Source organism: Babesia bigemina, assembly GCF_000981445.1.
Source record: "Babesia bigemina genome assembly Bbig001, chromosome : I".
Lineage (NCBI taxonomy): Eukaryota > Apicomplexa > Aconoidasida > Piroplasmida > Babesiidae > Babesia > Babesia bigemina.
The window spans coordinates 626,484-641,367 of NC_027216.1; the positions used below are offsets into that span (position 1 = coordinate 626,484).

The window sequence follows — 14,884 nt, forward strand, 5'->3', positions numbered from 1 at the left end:
CATGCGATATTGCGGTTGTTACTATACGGAACGCCCTACACATCCAGAAGGTGTGCATCGTTTCACAACACCCTGTCTTACTGGGCTAGACACCAACACATCGTAGCAGCCGTTTCACTCGGGCATTATCGCCATTACGTTTCGCAGTGTAACGATTTCTGAAGCGTATACTAGAAATGCACAGTCCCCTCAAGGGTGAAATACAATGAGACTGCGCATTGCCGTCGTGAGATGGCTGCTGTCGGTCGTTGCGGTCTCAGAATGGACATCGTTCGCGTTTGCCGACGCAGATGTTCCCGTGGACCTAGGCGCTTCGAACGATGCGTTGAAGCTTGACTATTTGCCAAATCTCGGTTACAGGCTGAAGCTGCACGTAGGAGCCCAGGCACTGTCGCTCAAGCTGGTCTCCACCCTCGAAGGCATAGTGCTTTTCGAGAAGGGAACTTCCGCTTGCCCCAGAACCGCGACTGAATCACAGTGCTACGATTCAAAGTCGTCTGAAACGGCCACGTGGTGCTACAACGGTGACGTTTGCGTGCCCGGGAAGAGCGACTTCAAGTGCCACGAGGTAAAATCGCATGAGTACATAGTTACGACGACGACGACCGACTTCAGTGCCGATGGAGTCAGCCACTCGATGCAGACGATCGAGGGCTTCGAGAAGGTATCCTTCAGCGACGCCGAGCTGCCAGATCCAGCGACGTTCCAGCGGGTGCCAGTGAAGCTGGCCAACAAGGTCGTCGCTGGATCGCATATGCCCGTCAACGCTGAGGCAGGCGGTTTTTTCGGCATCGCTGGGGGCTCCATGGGTTGTCGGCAACAATCCATATGGGATGAACTGCTGGTGAAGTACCACGGGCTCTACGTGATCGACTTGAACGGAGACGCTGCTGGCCACGGCGGAACTGCGTCAGCAGGTAGCCAGATTAAGCTGGGCCATGATTCCGTCAATGCGGATGATGTGCTCTGGGGAGAGCGTCGGCAGGTGGGCGGCATATTCACCGATGCGTCCATAGAGTTCACGGCGCACGGGATGTCGATGTGCGGCGTCAACCTCTTCGGGAGGACGTCGGGCTACTGGCAGGTAGCTGTTGACGTGGCGTCGCAGTGCCTGGTGCTCCCCCTGAACTTCTGGCTCAGCCTCATGGCACAGCTGCCGGTGGAGGAAGGCTGCTACGACAAGCAGCCGCCGAAAATGTGCGCCATACGTCGAGGCGAGGTCGCCAAGCTGCCAGCCATTGAATTCAAGCTGCGCTACGACTCCGACGACCAGGTCGTCCGGATACCGCTGCAGCACCTGCTGCTGGACAACGGAGGCTCGCCCCTACTGTGCGTCGTCCCCGACGAGGACACGCCTTCGCCCCTGCTGTTCACCAACCGCCCCAGCATCAAGCTCGGGTACAAGGTGCTGGAGTCGCTGCAGGTGGTTGTCGACACGAAAGGCCACCGTGTGGGCTTCGTGCACAAGAGGCCTGTGGAAACGTCGAACGAGATCTGCGTCCCCCCGGTGCAATGTGTGTAAGTGACCGCATTAACGAAAATCATTAGGCTGCAGCGGAGATCAGACGTACTTGCCGGAGCTGAACTACTGCCTGCAGCCCTCGTGCCGAATTTGGGCCTTCAAGTGGCTCGACCCAGCCACAGGGTAGGTTGTGCCGCGGCGAGTTAAAACCAGTTCAGGCGATGCTACACCCCGGTAGTGCTGACGACCTTGATGTACCTCGTGATTGCGTCGCTGTTTGTGGCGCAGTGCGGCAGCTTCATCGTCAGGCGCCGGGTCATGCGCCGGGCCCGCCGGCTATGCTAGCAGCCCGTGAACACCTCGGCGCTCCTCGACCTGCGGCGTCATTTTCACCACTGATGTCGGTGCACTTACGGCGCGCTGATGCTGGGCCTTCTTCTGGGGCTTGCGGTAGTCCCGCACCACCGTCAGCTCCTGGTAGTCCAACTTTGGTATCGCATAATTCTCGTCGAAAAACACGGCGCTGTTGAAATGCGCGCTCTTCGCGCCGGAGATCTGCATCCAGCGCTTCATGTAGCTAGTTGCGATGACGTTGCCCTGCAACTGCGGGATGGGCCTCAACACGGGGGCTGCACCTACGTGACCAATGGCGAAGTAGCGCCGGCACTTGATCCAGCCTACCAAGAACAGCTGATTGCAGTACGACTCGAGCTCGCTTTCGAAGCTTTTCGCTGCCGAAACATGTGGCGGTGGTGGTGGAGAGGGGACCTCACCGTTGAACGTGCCTGCCAACTTGAACCTGAACCTGTGGTTCATCTCGTGCATATTCTCGGCATTGTAGTCCGTGCGCACGACAGGCCGCTCCTCCTTCGGCTTGTACTTGCGCAGCCCGCTGGCCTTGTCGTTCAGGGTGTCGAAAATGGTGTCGAACACCGGGTATCCCCTGCTCAGCACGGGGTGAACATTTGCGGTATCGTACAGCGATTTCGCCGGGCGCAGGCGCGGCAGCAGCAGCGATTGCCTGACGACAGGTAGCGTGCTCTTAGCCTTGTTTTTCAGGCTCTTCGGGAAGTACGTAGACATGGCAGCGTTATCCGCGCCCGCTCAGGGAGTCGTTCACTCGCAATATAGCGCCAATAATATCATTCTGCACCGCACATCAACATACAACATCGATGTGTTACGTTGCCATCGCTGGCGCTGATCGATTCCGTGCGGCCGTTGCCCGTCTAGCCTCCAACGGACGCGCGCTCTCGTGGTGATTTGTGGCGCTTGGAAGGCGGGGGTGTGCCACCGGGGAGGCAACTCGGTTTGTAGTAGCCACGACTCATGTAATATGCCGCGAGAGCATCCAGCGCAAGTTGCCGATGGTGAGATTTGCCTGGAGACCCCGCGCGCGGACTGTCGCCGGGAAAGCACCTACAGCGCTCCGCTCCTGGACCTCGCCGGCCGCAGCTCGCTGCATTCCTATGGCTTCACCATCGACGACTTCGACATCGGTGGAATAGTGGTAGGTGTACGCGACTGGATGTTACGCTAGCTGGGTACCTCGGGGCACACACCGGTTACACATTGGCGTATGCACGGTTTCACCGGCTCGCAGGGCGATGGAGCGCACGGGCAGGTCTTCCTGGCACGGGAGAGACGCACTGGGTTCATATGTGTGATCAAGTGTATCTCCAAAGCGCTGCTCGTGCAGTAGGTTGCAGCAGGCGACCTTCTTAACGCTTCGCAGGAGCAAACAGGAGGCCATCTTCAAGCGCGAAATAGAGCTGCACAGCCACCTGAGGCACCCCAATATCGTAAGGTGAGGCTGTTATTGCTGCATGCATACGCCGCAGCATATACACGTGGTTCGACACGGAGTCTATGGTCTGCATCGTGCTCGAGTACTGCTTCCACGGCGACCTCTACACCCACCTGCACCAGCACAAGAGGCTCCCAGAGCAGCGGGTGGCTGAGATTTTGTTCGAGGTCACGTGGGCCATTCGGACCTGCCACGACAAGCACATCGCGCACCTGGACATCAAGCCGGAAAACATTTTGCTGGACCACAACTTCAGCTGCAAGCTGGCCGACTTCGGCCTGTCGGCGCACGTCGGCAACGGCAAGGGCTCCATCAGCCACATGAGGGGCACCTACGACTACTGGTCGCCGGAGCAGGCCGCATGCAAGCACAATAACAGGGGCAAATTCGGAGACTTCAACCACAAAAGCGACATCTGGGCGCTGGGGGTGTTGGCGTTCGAGCTGTTCTTCGGGTTCCCGCCCTTCGGCTCGACGACCCAGGAGCCCGTCAACTGTGTGTTGGAGCGCGTACAAACGCACGAGTGGTACCGCATCCTGGTGGAGAGGCACGGGCGTAGCCGTATAAACGAGGCGAGCCCCGCGTTCATACGGTTCTGCAACATGTGCTTCGAAAAGGATGCGGGGAGGCGGGCGGACGCCGCCACCGTGCTGGAGCACCAGTGGCTGCGCTCGCGCAACGCCGAGCGCTACCACTCCAATATGTTCGTGAACCAAGTGCGCAGCTACGCCGCCGAGTATGCCGGATCGGTGTAACATAGGGACACGTATTAATGCTAACATTGGTTACTGGGGGCCCTCGAGGCTCAAGTACGTCGACTCCGACGTCTCGTACAGGTCCATGAACGTGATGTGGTTTAACTCCAGATAGTGTTGTACATGACGGCGCATGCCGCTGTAGCTCTGCTTGAGGGAGAACTCGAGTTGCGTGAACACCTTCATCTCCGACGCGAAGATGGCGGTGGGCGTGATGGAACGGTCGCGGCACAGGTAGGCTATGACATCGTTGACCGCGGTGTGCTCACCATCCTGGTTGAACTTGTAGGCGATGACGAGGCACGTGGCGGCGTACAGCCTGCGGTTCTGCTTAGTGACGACGCCCTTTATCACCAGCCTGCATGGCAATGTAAAGGCCGCCGACAGAACCTACCGTTCGAACAGGATCCACGCGGAAAATACCGTGGACGGGTCCAGATGGTGCACGAAGCGAGGAGCGAGGAACATTGTGAGTTTGATGCGGCTGAGCTTGGTGAGCGATAGCGTCGGGTGCAGCCACTCGTTGTCCAAGCGGAAACGCGAGTTGATCTCCGCGAAGTCCGAAATCTCAACAGACAAGACCTCCGGAGCGTCGAACACATCGGAGTTGCCAGGGCTCGCGTTGCCGCACGCTCTGGCCTTGACAATGCCGTAGTGCAGCGGGATGTTCATGAAGTTCGGGTTGTAGGTGTCCTGGCTGGGGATGATGAGCTCCGCGTAGCTGATGTAGAACTTCTTGCGTCGCTGCGTCTCCCGGTTCTCGAGGCCCATGTGGTGGTTGTCAGGCGCCGCCAGGATGTCCGACCGCCGGTCGCGGTAACGGCGCCACATGTTGGCGATGTGCGACTGCCAGCGCATCAACCGCATCCGGGTCTTCGACACGCCAAGCTCCTCCTCCTGCTGGTGCCCGTCGCTGTTGCTGCGACGGAAGCTCCTGCCCTCGTCCCCATCGACGGTGTACTGGCGCTCGATACGCTCCTCCTCGAGCTCGATGATGCGGTCCTGGTCGAGTGGGTAGCTCTCATACGGAGTCCCCGGAACATAGCTGTCGTTGTACGTCGGCATTCGCGATAGGCTCGAATCACACGTCCTGCGAGAGACGTGCGGAATCCCAGTCAGGAAGGCCACAGCGACATTGGTCGACAGGTTCGCGGTCTTCAGCGATGTGAACCGCAGATCCGTCAGCAACTCCTGGAATTCGGTGAGCGAATAGTCGTCGATGTGGTTGGATTGGCGACGCATGGTGCCGAGCCGATGGCTCCGAACGGAACACAGGCCTGCGTTGGACGCTTAAGTAGTGAGAACTGCTTTTCAGCAGCCGACGCTATACGTCGAGTGAATTATCGTCAGAATATGCGCGGAAAATGGCTAGCATTAAGGATGTGTCAGAATCGTCTTGGCAAGCACCTGACCGCCCTTCACCGTTGCCCGGCGTATGTGACAACGGGCGGACTGTAGACAGCGTGAAATGTGTACAAAATGCAGTCCGTATTTGTTATATCAGGTCACATTTACAAAGTGTGAATGAATCCGCGATCGAAGGGAGGTTGTCTCACGGATCGATTCCTTCCACCGTCGCGGCCGACCGCCTTTGGAGGCGGCGCTGCAGCTGTACGCGGCAGATCACCCCGCACATATTACAAAGTCCACACGGATTTAGACTTGTTATTCGTATAATAGCGTCGGCGTCGCAGATCACCGCTGTCCAGCAGGTGAGGACAACTATCGCGATGGGCGCTCTGCACCGGTGACGGCAAAGGACACCGGAGGACGCCACGCAACACACCTATACGGGAATCCACGCTCTGTCTAGCGTGCAACCACTTATACGGCCGGAATCGTGTGTGCGGTCAAAATGCCTTACGTCGAAGAACGAACAAACAAAACGAAGTCGTTCGACGGCAACTTCCATAACGCTCATGGCTCCATGTTCGGCAGAAAGCCCGGGAGCATATGGCGAGACCATAATTCCCAGATACGTGTGCAAGATACACCGGAAAACAGGACGTACCACGTGCAAGGGCCGTCGTCGGATGAAGGGAGCAGACGTTGGACACAAGTGGAATGCCACAATCCACATCGCCGCACGCCGAATTACCGATCTGTGAGCACGCCCAGGGGTGGATATACCAGCAGCGTATGGTCCGACGATGCTCCCCGTTCATACCACGCGGTCGGAAGCTCGAATGCTTCCGTGACGCGCAAGCATGATTGGATTGTTTCGAGCACCGCATCAAGTCACAACACACGCAATCGCTATGGGAAGCCGCACAGCTACACATATACGCAGCCGCACGAGAGGAATGAGGGTAAATTCGTAGGTGAGGACCCCTTCGCCTCGGACGACGAGGGCTACCCGCCGACCTCAACCCACGAAAGGAGACGTTACGTTTCACCAAATAAGAAGCCTGCCATATCGGCAAGCTCCGACGGGTGCTTCACGAGCAGAGACTTTGCTACGTGGGCCTCTAACGATGAAGCCGGGGAGAGTCAGTCCACGCACCTTTCGAACTCACACCATTCCACTCCGCGCAGAACCAAGCGCACCAACAGAAAAGCGCAGGAAGAGACGACGAGTATATCAGCGCAGATCAAGCTGGGATTCCAGAAGGTTAAGGCGTTCGTGAGCAACGCATTTCAGAAACTGAAGGAGCGCATCACCCCTATCTGCGCCGGACGTCGCTGGAGACCGCGCAGCAGTAGCGGTACCGACTCCAAGGCGCCGATCAGCAACGAGGCGCTGCTGAAGTGTGACACCTACAGCCATTCCTTTGAGTTCGGCCGCTGACGGTGTGCCGAGGGCGGGCGCTACCAGCCGTTTACAGCATCATCGTATGGCGAAACGTGCAGTTTAATTTTTTATTCCATTTACGCTGATATGCACCTGATGTGTGCTCCCGTGTGGCCCTTTAGTGCGGGTGGCTGTCGGCTGTGATAGGCGCCGATGTTGTCTGGTTTTGCCTCGTCCACGTCGAGAATATTCGCAAATGCAGCTGTATATACAGAGCTTCCTTTCGTATAGGCGCTTGCCATGTAGTTGGCTGCTGCCAGGCGGGTCGCCGGTTCCCGGGTACTGCCGGGCAAACAGCACCTATCGCAGAGTGCCGCTGCCACTTGGAGGCATTACTGGCAGCGTATACAACACGTTGCCGTATAGCAACGATGCTGATTGCTCGGGAGAGGTGGTCGGAGGCGCGTGGGCGCTCATTCAGCGTCGCGGACCCAAAATTGTAAAGCCACGAGACACCATACGCTTCTGGAAGATACGAGTGGGCGACAAGGTAACTATCCAGTAACGCAGCTGCATTGCACGCAGGTTACCGTGATAAGCGGCAAGGAGAAAGGGAAGTCGGGGGAGGTGCTAGCATGCGACAAGTTGCGTAACCAGGTAAAGGTGAAGGGATGCAACATGGTGGGCGTTACGACGGTCTCTGATAACACGACTCAGAGGAGGCTGGTAGTGGACGGTCAAGTGGCGCACATCGAGAAGAAGATCCACTACTCCAACGTACAGCTCGTGGATCCGTTGCTGAAGTACGTTGGTGCGCTTCATGCTCTCAACCTGTCGCAGCTGCGCGACCAGGGTGGCCATCAGGTTCAGCGGAAGCAACGAGCCATGTAAGAAACGACATAATACCGCCCATCTAACGGCACGCAGTGCGCGTTTCCAAGAAGTCGGGGTATGTCATCCCCTGGCCTGAAGAGGTGAGTTCGTTCGCCGCCATCGTGACTAACGTTTGCGCAGAAACCCGACGAAGAAAAAGGTACCGCTGGTGAACGCCGCATTCATAGCGCCGCGCAGAAATCATCGAGGGCGAGAAGGACACCGCGCCTGAGGTTGCTCTGGAGCGCACGTACAACTACGAAGCGGTGAGAATGGCCGACCATGTGCCGAAATCACACCCCCTCAGGACGTGCAGTCCATGAAACTGCTCCGCCAGGCCATGCAAAAGTACAATAGAGAAATTTAATATCACTTGTTGTTACCCATCAGCTTACTCGCAAATGACTCCCTAGGTTGCACTCTGCTGTTATCAGGAGCCTGCGCCTGATGCTTCATAAACGCCTTTAAGGTCATGGTGCTACCTTGTTGCGAAGGTGTTCCAGTCAGTTTTTTCCGCGGCTTCGTGGCCTTCTCCACGCCGAGGGCCAGAGAGGGGAAGTCTTCGGACGCCACGGGGGAGGGCTCAGCAACGCTGTCGGCCACCTTCCACCCAGGAGAGGGCTTGGGCACATCGGGCGAGGCAGCGGCCTTGGGCGCCTCCTTAGGAGCGCTTTGAAGCTTCTGCTTCTCCATTATGTCCAGCAAAGAATCCACCTTAAGCTCGTCAGGCTTGTTCCACCGGTGGCTGGAGATTTGCGGCGACTCGTTAGTCGGCGCCTCAGCCTCAGCAGCGACCGGCTCCTCTGAGTTCTCCGTAGTCGGCGCCGTGACAACGACATTGGGGGTCTCAGGGGCCTGTTGTTGAGTTGTGGTACTTGGTGTCTCCGGGCTGTACCCTACCGGGTTCTCCACGAAGGCTCGGGAGGTTACGGGGTAGAGTTCCCTGAATGGCGTCCACTGCATACTCTGGTTGTAGCGCATCTTCAGGTTGGGGTTGAAGAAGTTGTTGATGTACCACGTGTACATTTGCTTTGAAGAAAACGGTCCATGCACCAGCCCGTGGAAATCCATGTATTGCCATTGCAGGTCAATGGTCTTGGGAATGGGTTGGTTAGGCTGCGGTTGCAGCTGAAGTGGCAATTGAGGATGCATCGTTAAGTGTAGACTCGCATGCAGCGATGAGGGAGATTGCATCTGGAACGGCAGTGGTGTTTGGCTCTTCGGACCCATCGGCGGCTTTATCTGCGGGTGTGACTTCAACGGGGGTTGGATCTTTAACGGTAGCTGAAGTTTGCTCGGCGGTTGTGACTTCAGTGGCTGCAGCTTGTGCGACTGCAGCTTTAACTGGTGAAGTTTGCTCGGCTGGTGCGACTTTAACTGTTGAGTCTTGCTTGGAAGGTGCGACCTCAAATGATGCTGAGACTTCAACGGTATATGGGACTTCAGCTTGTGATGCATATTTAGCGATCCATGAGAATGCCCGTGTCTACCGTGCATCTGTGCCTGCAATTCACTTTGCAGGTGCGACTGTAGGATGAGATGGGACTGCAACTGCGTTTGGACCTCCCTTCGCGGTTGACTGTGCAAATGCTGCTCCGCACTCAACTGCAACGATTTCTGGAACTGGGCAGTTGCTTCGGCTATGGAAGATTCCAAAGCGGCGTCGCTGTTGTCGAAGGACTTGTCCAAAAGACGTTCCAAAAATGAGATGCTGTTGCTGCTGCTTTTCAACAGCGGCGAAGAGAATACATCATCAGCCTTTATAGACGTCTTCATATCCGACGCCGTAGAAGACGGCCACGGCGAAGAATCAGAGGTCCTGCCTCCGGTTGGTTGGGCTTGCGCCGCAGACGCCGCAAGAGCAGTGTATTGTAGCAGCTTCTGGTCCGCGCTCTCCACCGTGCTGTACGGGTCCGACATCATCATGCTGTTGTTAAAGTGGACATCCGCGGAAGGCCTGTGCATCGTGTGCCTTTCCAGTCCTAAGAGCAGGGCATCAGTGTCTACCTGCCCGCCGTCAAATTGAGGGTAGTGCTCGGACATGTCGAAACGATCCTGCTGGCTTTGCTCTTGTAAAAGCGATTGCATCGACATCTCTGCCGCCCCGTGCAGACCCGAGGTGCCAGCAGACGAAGCGAACGGTGACGCACGTGGCTTGAAATGCTCCAAGCCCTTCAGATGGAAGTCCGGTTCACCATCCAACAAACCCAGTCCATCCGACCCCTTGAACCTGTCGAAACCAAATTTGGATTCGCTTCTCATGGGGTTGCTCTCGTATGTCTTCCAGCGGGGGGGACCGTCGGTGAAATGGGAGTCCCCGTCATGCAAATCGCCCCTCTTGGGGTAGTCCGACAGATCGTATCCCTCGCGTCCCAACAGGAAACTCTCCTTGCCTGAAAAAACGTGTGGAAACTATTAGTCGAAAATTCAACCAACCTTTGGGTATGCGCTGGTCGAAGTAGCTGCGCCTCTGGCCTGATGCAATGTGCATGGATTTAGGACCACCCTCACCTTGATCAAACAACGACTGAGCCGTCTGAGCGTACAAGCCCATCAACCCTTCGCGATGGCCGTGCACGGTATCGCGAGCACCCGCGGAGTGCTGCGTGAAAGAGTGCGACGGCAGGAACTTAAGCTTGGGCGCCGCACTATCCACAACACTGATACCTTGCTCAGTGCTGATCCGCTGAATATTAAACATCAGATGCAGGAGATAGAGCTTGTCGTATATGGCCTCGGAAGCAGCCTTCTGTTCGGCATCGGCCGGAATTTCGAGTTTCAATTGTGGCTTCGGCGGCTCCGACCTGCTAGCGGCCGGTGTGACAGTAACGGACGTGTGTGATTGCAGGAATTCTGTTAATGCCGCTATGTCTGCCAACGGCTTGCTCTCAGGCGGCTGCCTGAAATCGGGGAAACGCCTGTGCTCTGCCATGGGCTTCGAGGAAGTGAACGGTCTTCGTTCCCCAAATGACTTAAGATCCGCAGCCAACTTCAATTCAGTAAAAACCTTTGTGTCCGCAGAAGCCCTAGGCTCGTCAATGCTTCTTCGCGCCTCTAACAATCTCTGAAACCCTTTGACGCTGTCCTCGGAGGGCACGTTACGGTGAAGAGACACGGAACGCTGGGGCACAGGTGCATCTATCACAGCAGCTTCACCGTCGGGTACATGGCCCGCAGACCCATCGCTACGGCTGGTAGGGTCACTTCTTGCTGACTTGGCGAAAATACCGGCGATTCCGCCAAAGGGCCGAGGGTGGAACATCCTTGGATGCTTATGCGGTCGCCGGTGGCGCCAAACACATCACGCAGCCCACCACAACCAAGCTGTAAAACGTAACCGGCGATAACACTGTTGGTGAAACGGAGCCAAGCTTGGACGACGCGACGGCACACAAGCGACCTATGACGTCCCGCGAAAGAAATCACGGTACAGCGACTACAGTTGAGTGAGTTTGATTATATTGCGAATAATTGAACCGGTAGGACAGTTTTCATAAGTTAGTTTGTACGATGCGGGGCCGTGGCCTGACTCCAGAAGCGTCAAGCTGTCGGCCGGACACCCCATACGTGTGTGTTTCACGGTGACCGTGGCTTTCGGAGTAGTCGAAAACTGCGATATATTTGCGGCAGGAAGCGCGGACCCTTTAGGCCTGAGGCGTGCTTGGGGTCGACGGAGCGACCGGGTCATTGTTTGTAGTTCTGCCACGAGGCAGCGATCTCCTCGTCGGCTTTGGCTATGCTGTCTTCTATCTCGCGAATGATGCCCTCGTAGTGTTCTATCATGTTGCGATCTTAGAAAGCTTTGCGGACCGTGTTTGCGCACCTACCGTAGTGAAGACGCTCCTCAGCTGACATGGAATCCAAAGTTTTCTGGACAATGACGAAGCGGTTGTGTCTGTTCTGCCTGTTACACATTAGTCACTTAGATGCCTGTTACTCACTTAGAGGTGTCCATGGCGGCGGAGCGGACCCGTTCCAGGCTTGAGCAGGGAGAGCGAATCTGGTTGATGGCGTCCCTCAAACCTGGAAACGTTGACCCTTGCAGGGAGGGTGTTTCACAAACCTTCAATGTGAGCGAGTGTGCTGGCTGCGCGCTTGGTGTCGTCCTCGTTCTTCGCGACGAGGACGATTGGCTGCCCGGCCAGATCTGAACGGGTATGACACAATATTAAGACTGACTTACGAGGGTACCTCGCGTCATGTTCCAACCGCAACGTCTTGCCTATTGCAGCAATCTTTTTCAGCAGTTCGCGCTTCCTTTCGCGCAACTCGTTGGCCCTGTCTACTTTGGCGTGACCTATTGCCTTGCTTATGTCTTCCCGTTCCCTGACGCGCTGTGAGAAAGTCGAGGCCAGGAAACGCACTTAGTGATGTTGTCGAGGCTTTTGCGCGACTCGTCAACGACTTCGGCGCTTTTTGCAACCTTCTCGCCTGCCTCAGAAAGCTCCTTCTTCAGGGCGGTGTCGTGGATGATGTCGCGAATCTCGGTTTCAGGATCGGCTGCCTTCTCCGACTTGGGGTCTCCAGAAACTGTGCGGTGGACTTCGGCTGCACTGTTCGCTGCGTTGGCGATTTCGCAGCTGGTTTTCTGTGCTACGTGTGCCGCCAACAGTGCGAAGAGTGTGTAGACGCAGGCAGTGCCTAGCATTGCTGCCTACGTTGTATGTAGCATTATATTACTTGAAATGCGATACACGGTCGCATGGGTGGGAATAGGGGCGCTTAAGGCACGCATGAGGCTACACATCACTATACGACTCCCATGGGCGCTGTTGCGGGGCAAGCGCAGTTATATTGGGTTACTTACAAATATTAAGAAACGTTTTGCTCGGTACACAGTCGTTCCTCAACATATAACTCAGCAGGCGCTGATTTGAGACGCTGCGCTGAGAAAAGGCGAACACAGGGTCACATCTTCAGCCGGCCTGTACTCGCAGCGCTCGATGAGCCGCCAAATGAGTTCAGGGACACTCTAATAAGAGAAGCAGCCCTCGTCAGAAACGGTTAATGTGCTCCAAATCGACCTCACGCCCAGCGGTTGGTCCCTGACGTGCCTGAGAGGTTACGGGACGACAGGCGAAATCACCCACCACTTCACCAACAGTGTCACGCCGTCATTCATCATTGAAGCCTTGCCTGGCACAAGCTCGTGTCACGCAAACATTTTCGTCGCTTACTGTGCTCCGTTTTGATGAATACGTTCGTAACGTTTTCTCTGGGAATAGTTTGCGGTATCCTCTGTTACCCGTAAGATGACACAGATGAGACAAACCTCCGGTTTGCGGTATATGGCGCCGCTTAGAAGTACGTCCTCGACTTCAACGTCCTGCCTAACTACGGCAATTAGAAGAAGGCTGAACACAACGGTCAGACCTACCATCCCTGTTCGTCAGCGTCACCAAGACCAGATTGTCTTTGAGGGCGGTTTCGATTCCTAAGATCTCCCGTACGATGACTTCGCCCACCAAGGTGAATGGAGTCAGTTGGCAGCCAGCATCGACCTTAGGGTTGACGTACGCGATGAGCGGCAGAGACATGCCCAGCATATTGTTGCTCAAAGCTGCGGCATATCTGGGACAACGTCGTGCACCATACCTGCTGTGTCCATTGTTGCGTGAATAACATAATGGTCAGTATTGCTGCCAACAATGGTGCGCTTGTGTGATATTGCGTCGGAAGCAAGCGTGTCCAATCTTGGAGATTGCGCGACGCCACCGTCACCTTCATCATGCGGGATGTCAACGCTCACCTCCAGCGCGCTGTATTTAGACTTCCACGCATCTTTTGACTCAACTGCAGCAGTTGGGCGTATAAGTACACCTATTGACAGAGTTGAACCTGAGGAAAGCTCATATAATACAACGTCATCACGCACCCTGCATAACGTGAATGGGCACACTCTTCGCCGCGTCTCTAGGCCAGCTGTCATCAAGCACAGTTCTATCGCCGGCATCATGTTCTGAATTTATAGAATTGGCGTGTGAAAGCCTTCCTTCTAAGACATCCGCCGACTTGATGTGTATTAGTGAAAATTCCGCGTCATCGGTGCAAAACGTCCATTTATTCGCGGTCATTATGGGCAAGGACCGTCATAATGAAATCTGCTAGTATCTTTACAAATGTTTCACGGTACAGATCCTGTACTGTGCATCCTGGGCATACCGGTGTCGTACTGCAGGCGTAGGCACACAACGGTCAGTAACTACGCGTATACACGTATTGTGAATGCACAGCTAGCAATCTTGCCATACAGTGGCATTATCGATGTAGTGTTGTCCGCAGAAGCATGTGCTGAACGCTTTTTGTCTACTAAAGTGGCATACAGCACACGACCGCATTATGGAATAAAATGAGCTGAAACATATCGCTATATCCGTTTAAATCATGACGTAGGTTTACACAGGTTTGAGGACAATCAACTGTCATTATACATGTTGTCATTCGAAGTTACCCGTATCAGTGGTGATTGGGTATTTGAATTTAAATAAGGGTGTAGTACATAGGGAACACCACAGGAACTGTCATCAGCAGCAGCATCTTTTACCGCGGTTGCAATATGTCAGAGTATGGCGTATAATGGCAAACCTTGCAAATATACTCTGCTAAGTTTATTTTAAACTGTGAAATGGCAGCTTATGCCGCAATGCTACAGTGGGTTTGGAACGCGTTAGCTCGTTTACCCGGCTAGAGAAACTTTTTGTTGGTGCATAATTCGTCTGTGTGGCTGCCGGATGTATTAGTTGGCACATCTAACACGCGTTACGTGGCGTATCCGGCACTACACGAGGCTGATAAACGCAAGATTCATAACATTGCAGAACATCGCTATGTTCGAATCTCTATGGAAAACTATAATCATGTATATTCATGACAGCAAATACGATAAAATATTAAATTTCAAAGTGGACATCAGTAGAGGTTTTAAAACGCCTTGCGATAAAAGATGTCCTAAATATCAGTAACGGATGACGCGGAACTTTGCCAAGCGTTCACCTCTCACATACCCGACCAGACCTAAAACAGCAGAGTGATGTATAAACTGCGGCGCTACACACAATGTCTGTCGAGTATACATACATTGAAGCGTGTGGCGTTGGAATGGAAAGCCGCTAGCCTTCATCCCGAATACAATTCGGGAGATTCCAAGAAGTGTGTTTGCCTGATCTGCTGTACGTAGTGTAGTCGATGAAGGGTGTAACCACAAAACTTGATAACACTACATTTTAAATTAAAAATACATCTTCCGAATTCGTACG

General features: G+C 55.0%; 9 protein-coding genes across 9 annotated transcripts; 4 read left to right on the forward strand and 5 right to left on the reverse strand.

Moving 5' to 3' along the window:
• Positions 1 to 205: 205 nt before the first annotated feature.
• On the forward strand, positions 206 to 1,807 carry BBBOND_0102850 (hypothetical protein; the record flags this gene model as incomplete). Its single annotated transcript, XM_012910693.1, has 3 exons — positions 206 to 1,518; positions 1,556 to 1,645; positions 1,681 to 1,807. 3 exons carry the CDS (start codon positions 206 to 208, stop codon positions 1,805 to 1,807), a joined length of 1,530 nt encoding a protein of 509 aa, XP_012766147.1.
• Positions 1,799 to 2,545, reverse strand: BBBOND_0102855 (hypothetical protein, conserved; the record flags this gene model as incomplete). Its single annotated transcript, XM_012910694.1, has 1 exon — positions 1,799 to 2,545. One exon carries the CDS (start codon positions 2,543 to 2,545, stop codon positions 1,799 to 1,801), a length of 747 nt encoding a protein of 248 aa, XP_012766148.1.
• Positions 2,546 to 2,798: 253 nt separating this feature from the next.
• On the forward strand, positions 2,799 to 4,024 carry BBBOND_0102860 (Ser/Thr protein kinase, putative; the record flags this gene model as incomplete). Its single annotated transcript, XM_012910695.1, has 4 exons — positions 2,799 to 2,972; positions 3,066 to 3,160; positions 3,198 to 3,269; positions 3,304 to 4,024. 4 exons carry the CDS (start codon positions 2,799 to 2,801, stop codon positions 4,022 to 4,024), a joined length of 1,062 nt encoding a protein of 353 aa, XP_012766149.1.
• A 30-nt stretch (positions 4,025 to 4,054) lies between these two features.
• On the reverse strand, positions 4,055 to 5,266 carry BBBOND_0102870 (cyclin dependent kinase binding protein, putative; the record flags this gene model as incomplete). Its single annotated transcript, XM_012910696.1, has 2 exons — positions 4,055 to 4,382; positions 4,419 to 5,266. 2 exons carry the CDS (start codon positions 5,264 to 5,266, stop codon positions 4,055 to 4,057), a joined length of 1,176 nt encoding a protein of 391 aa, XP_012766150.1.
• Positions 5,267 to 5,879: 613 nt separating this feature from the next.
• BBBOND_0102880 (hypothetical protein, conserved) lies at positions 5,880 to 6,812 on the forward strand (the record flags this gene model as incomplete). Its single annotated transcript, XM_012910697.1, has 1 exon — positions 5,880 to 6,812. The coding sequence occupies one exon, from the start codon at positions 5,880 to 5,882 to the stop codon at positions 6,810 to 6,812; it is 933 nt and encodes a 310-aa protein (XP_012766151.1).
• Positions 6,813 to 7,011: 199 nt separating this feature from the next.
• On the forward strand, positions 7,012 to 7,951 carry BBBOND_0102890 (50S ribosomal subunit L24, putative; the record flags this gene model as incomplete). The annotated part of the gene is made up of 6 exons (XM_012910698.1): positions 7,012 to 7,305; positions 7,341 to 7,558; positions 7,596 to 7,642; positions 7,683 to 7,729; positions 7,770 to 7,894; positions 7,936 to 7,951. The coding sequence occupies 6 exons, from the start codon at positions 7,012 to 7,014 to the stop codon at positions 7,949 to 7,951; spliced, it is 747 nt and encodes a 248-aa protein (XP_012766152.1).
• Positions 7,952 to 7,997: 46 nt separating this feature from the next.
• BBBOND_0102900 (hypothetical protein, conserved) lies at positions 7,998 to 10,890 on the reverse strand (the record flags this gene model as incomplete). Its single annotated transcript, XM_012910699.1, has 2 exons — positions 7,998 to 10,021; positions 10,065 to 10,890. 2 exons carry the CDS (start codon positions 10,888 to 10,890, stop codon positions 7,998 to 8,000), a joined length of 2,850 nt encoding a protein of 949 aa, XP_012766153.1.
• A 422-nt stretch (positions 10,891 to 11,312) lies between these two features.
• BBBOND_0102910 (membrane protein, putative) lies at positions 11,313 to 12,276 on the reverse strand (the record flags this gene model as incomplete). Its single annotated transcript, XM_012910700.1, has 6 exons — positions 11,313 to 11,419; positions 11,456 to 11,532; positions 11,570 to 11,651; positions 11,692 to 11,775; positions 11,812 to 11,954; positions 11,993 to 12,276. The coding sequence occupies 6 exons, from the start codon at positions 12,274 to 12,276 to the stop codon at positions 11,313 to 11,315; spliced, it is 777 nt and encodes a 258-aa protein (XP_012766154.1).
• A 525-nt stretch (positions 12,277 to 12,801) lies between these two features.
• On the reverse strand, positions 12,802 to 13,702 carry BBBOND_0102920 (hypothetical protein, conserved; the record flags this gene model as incomplete). The annotated part of the gene is made up of 5 exons (XM_012910701.1): positions 12,802 to 12,843; positions 12,901 to 12,962; positions 13,006 to 13,188; positions 13,224 to 13,421; positions 13,504 to 13,702. The coding sequence occupies 5 exons, from the start codon at positions 13,700 to 13,702 to the stop codon at positions 12,802 to 12,804; spliced, it is 684 nt and encodes a 227-aa protein (XP_012766155.1).
• Between the last annotated feature and the right edge of the window lie 1,182 nt (positions 13,703 to 14,884).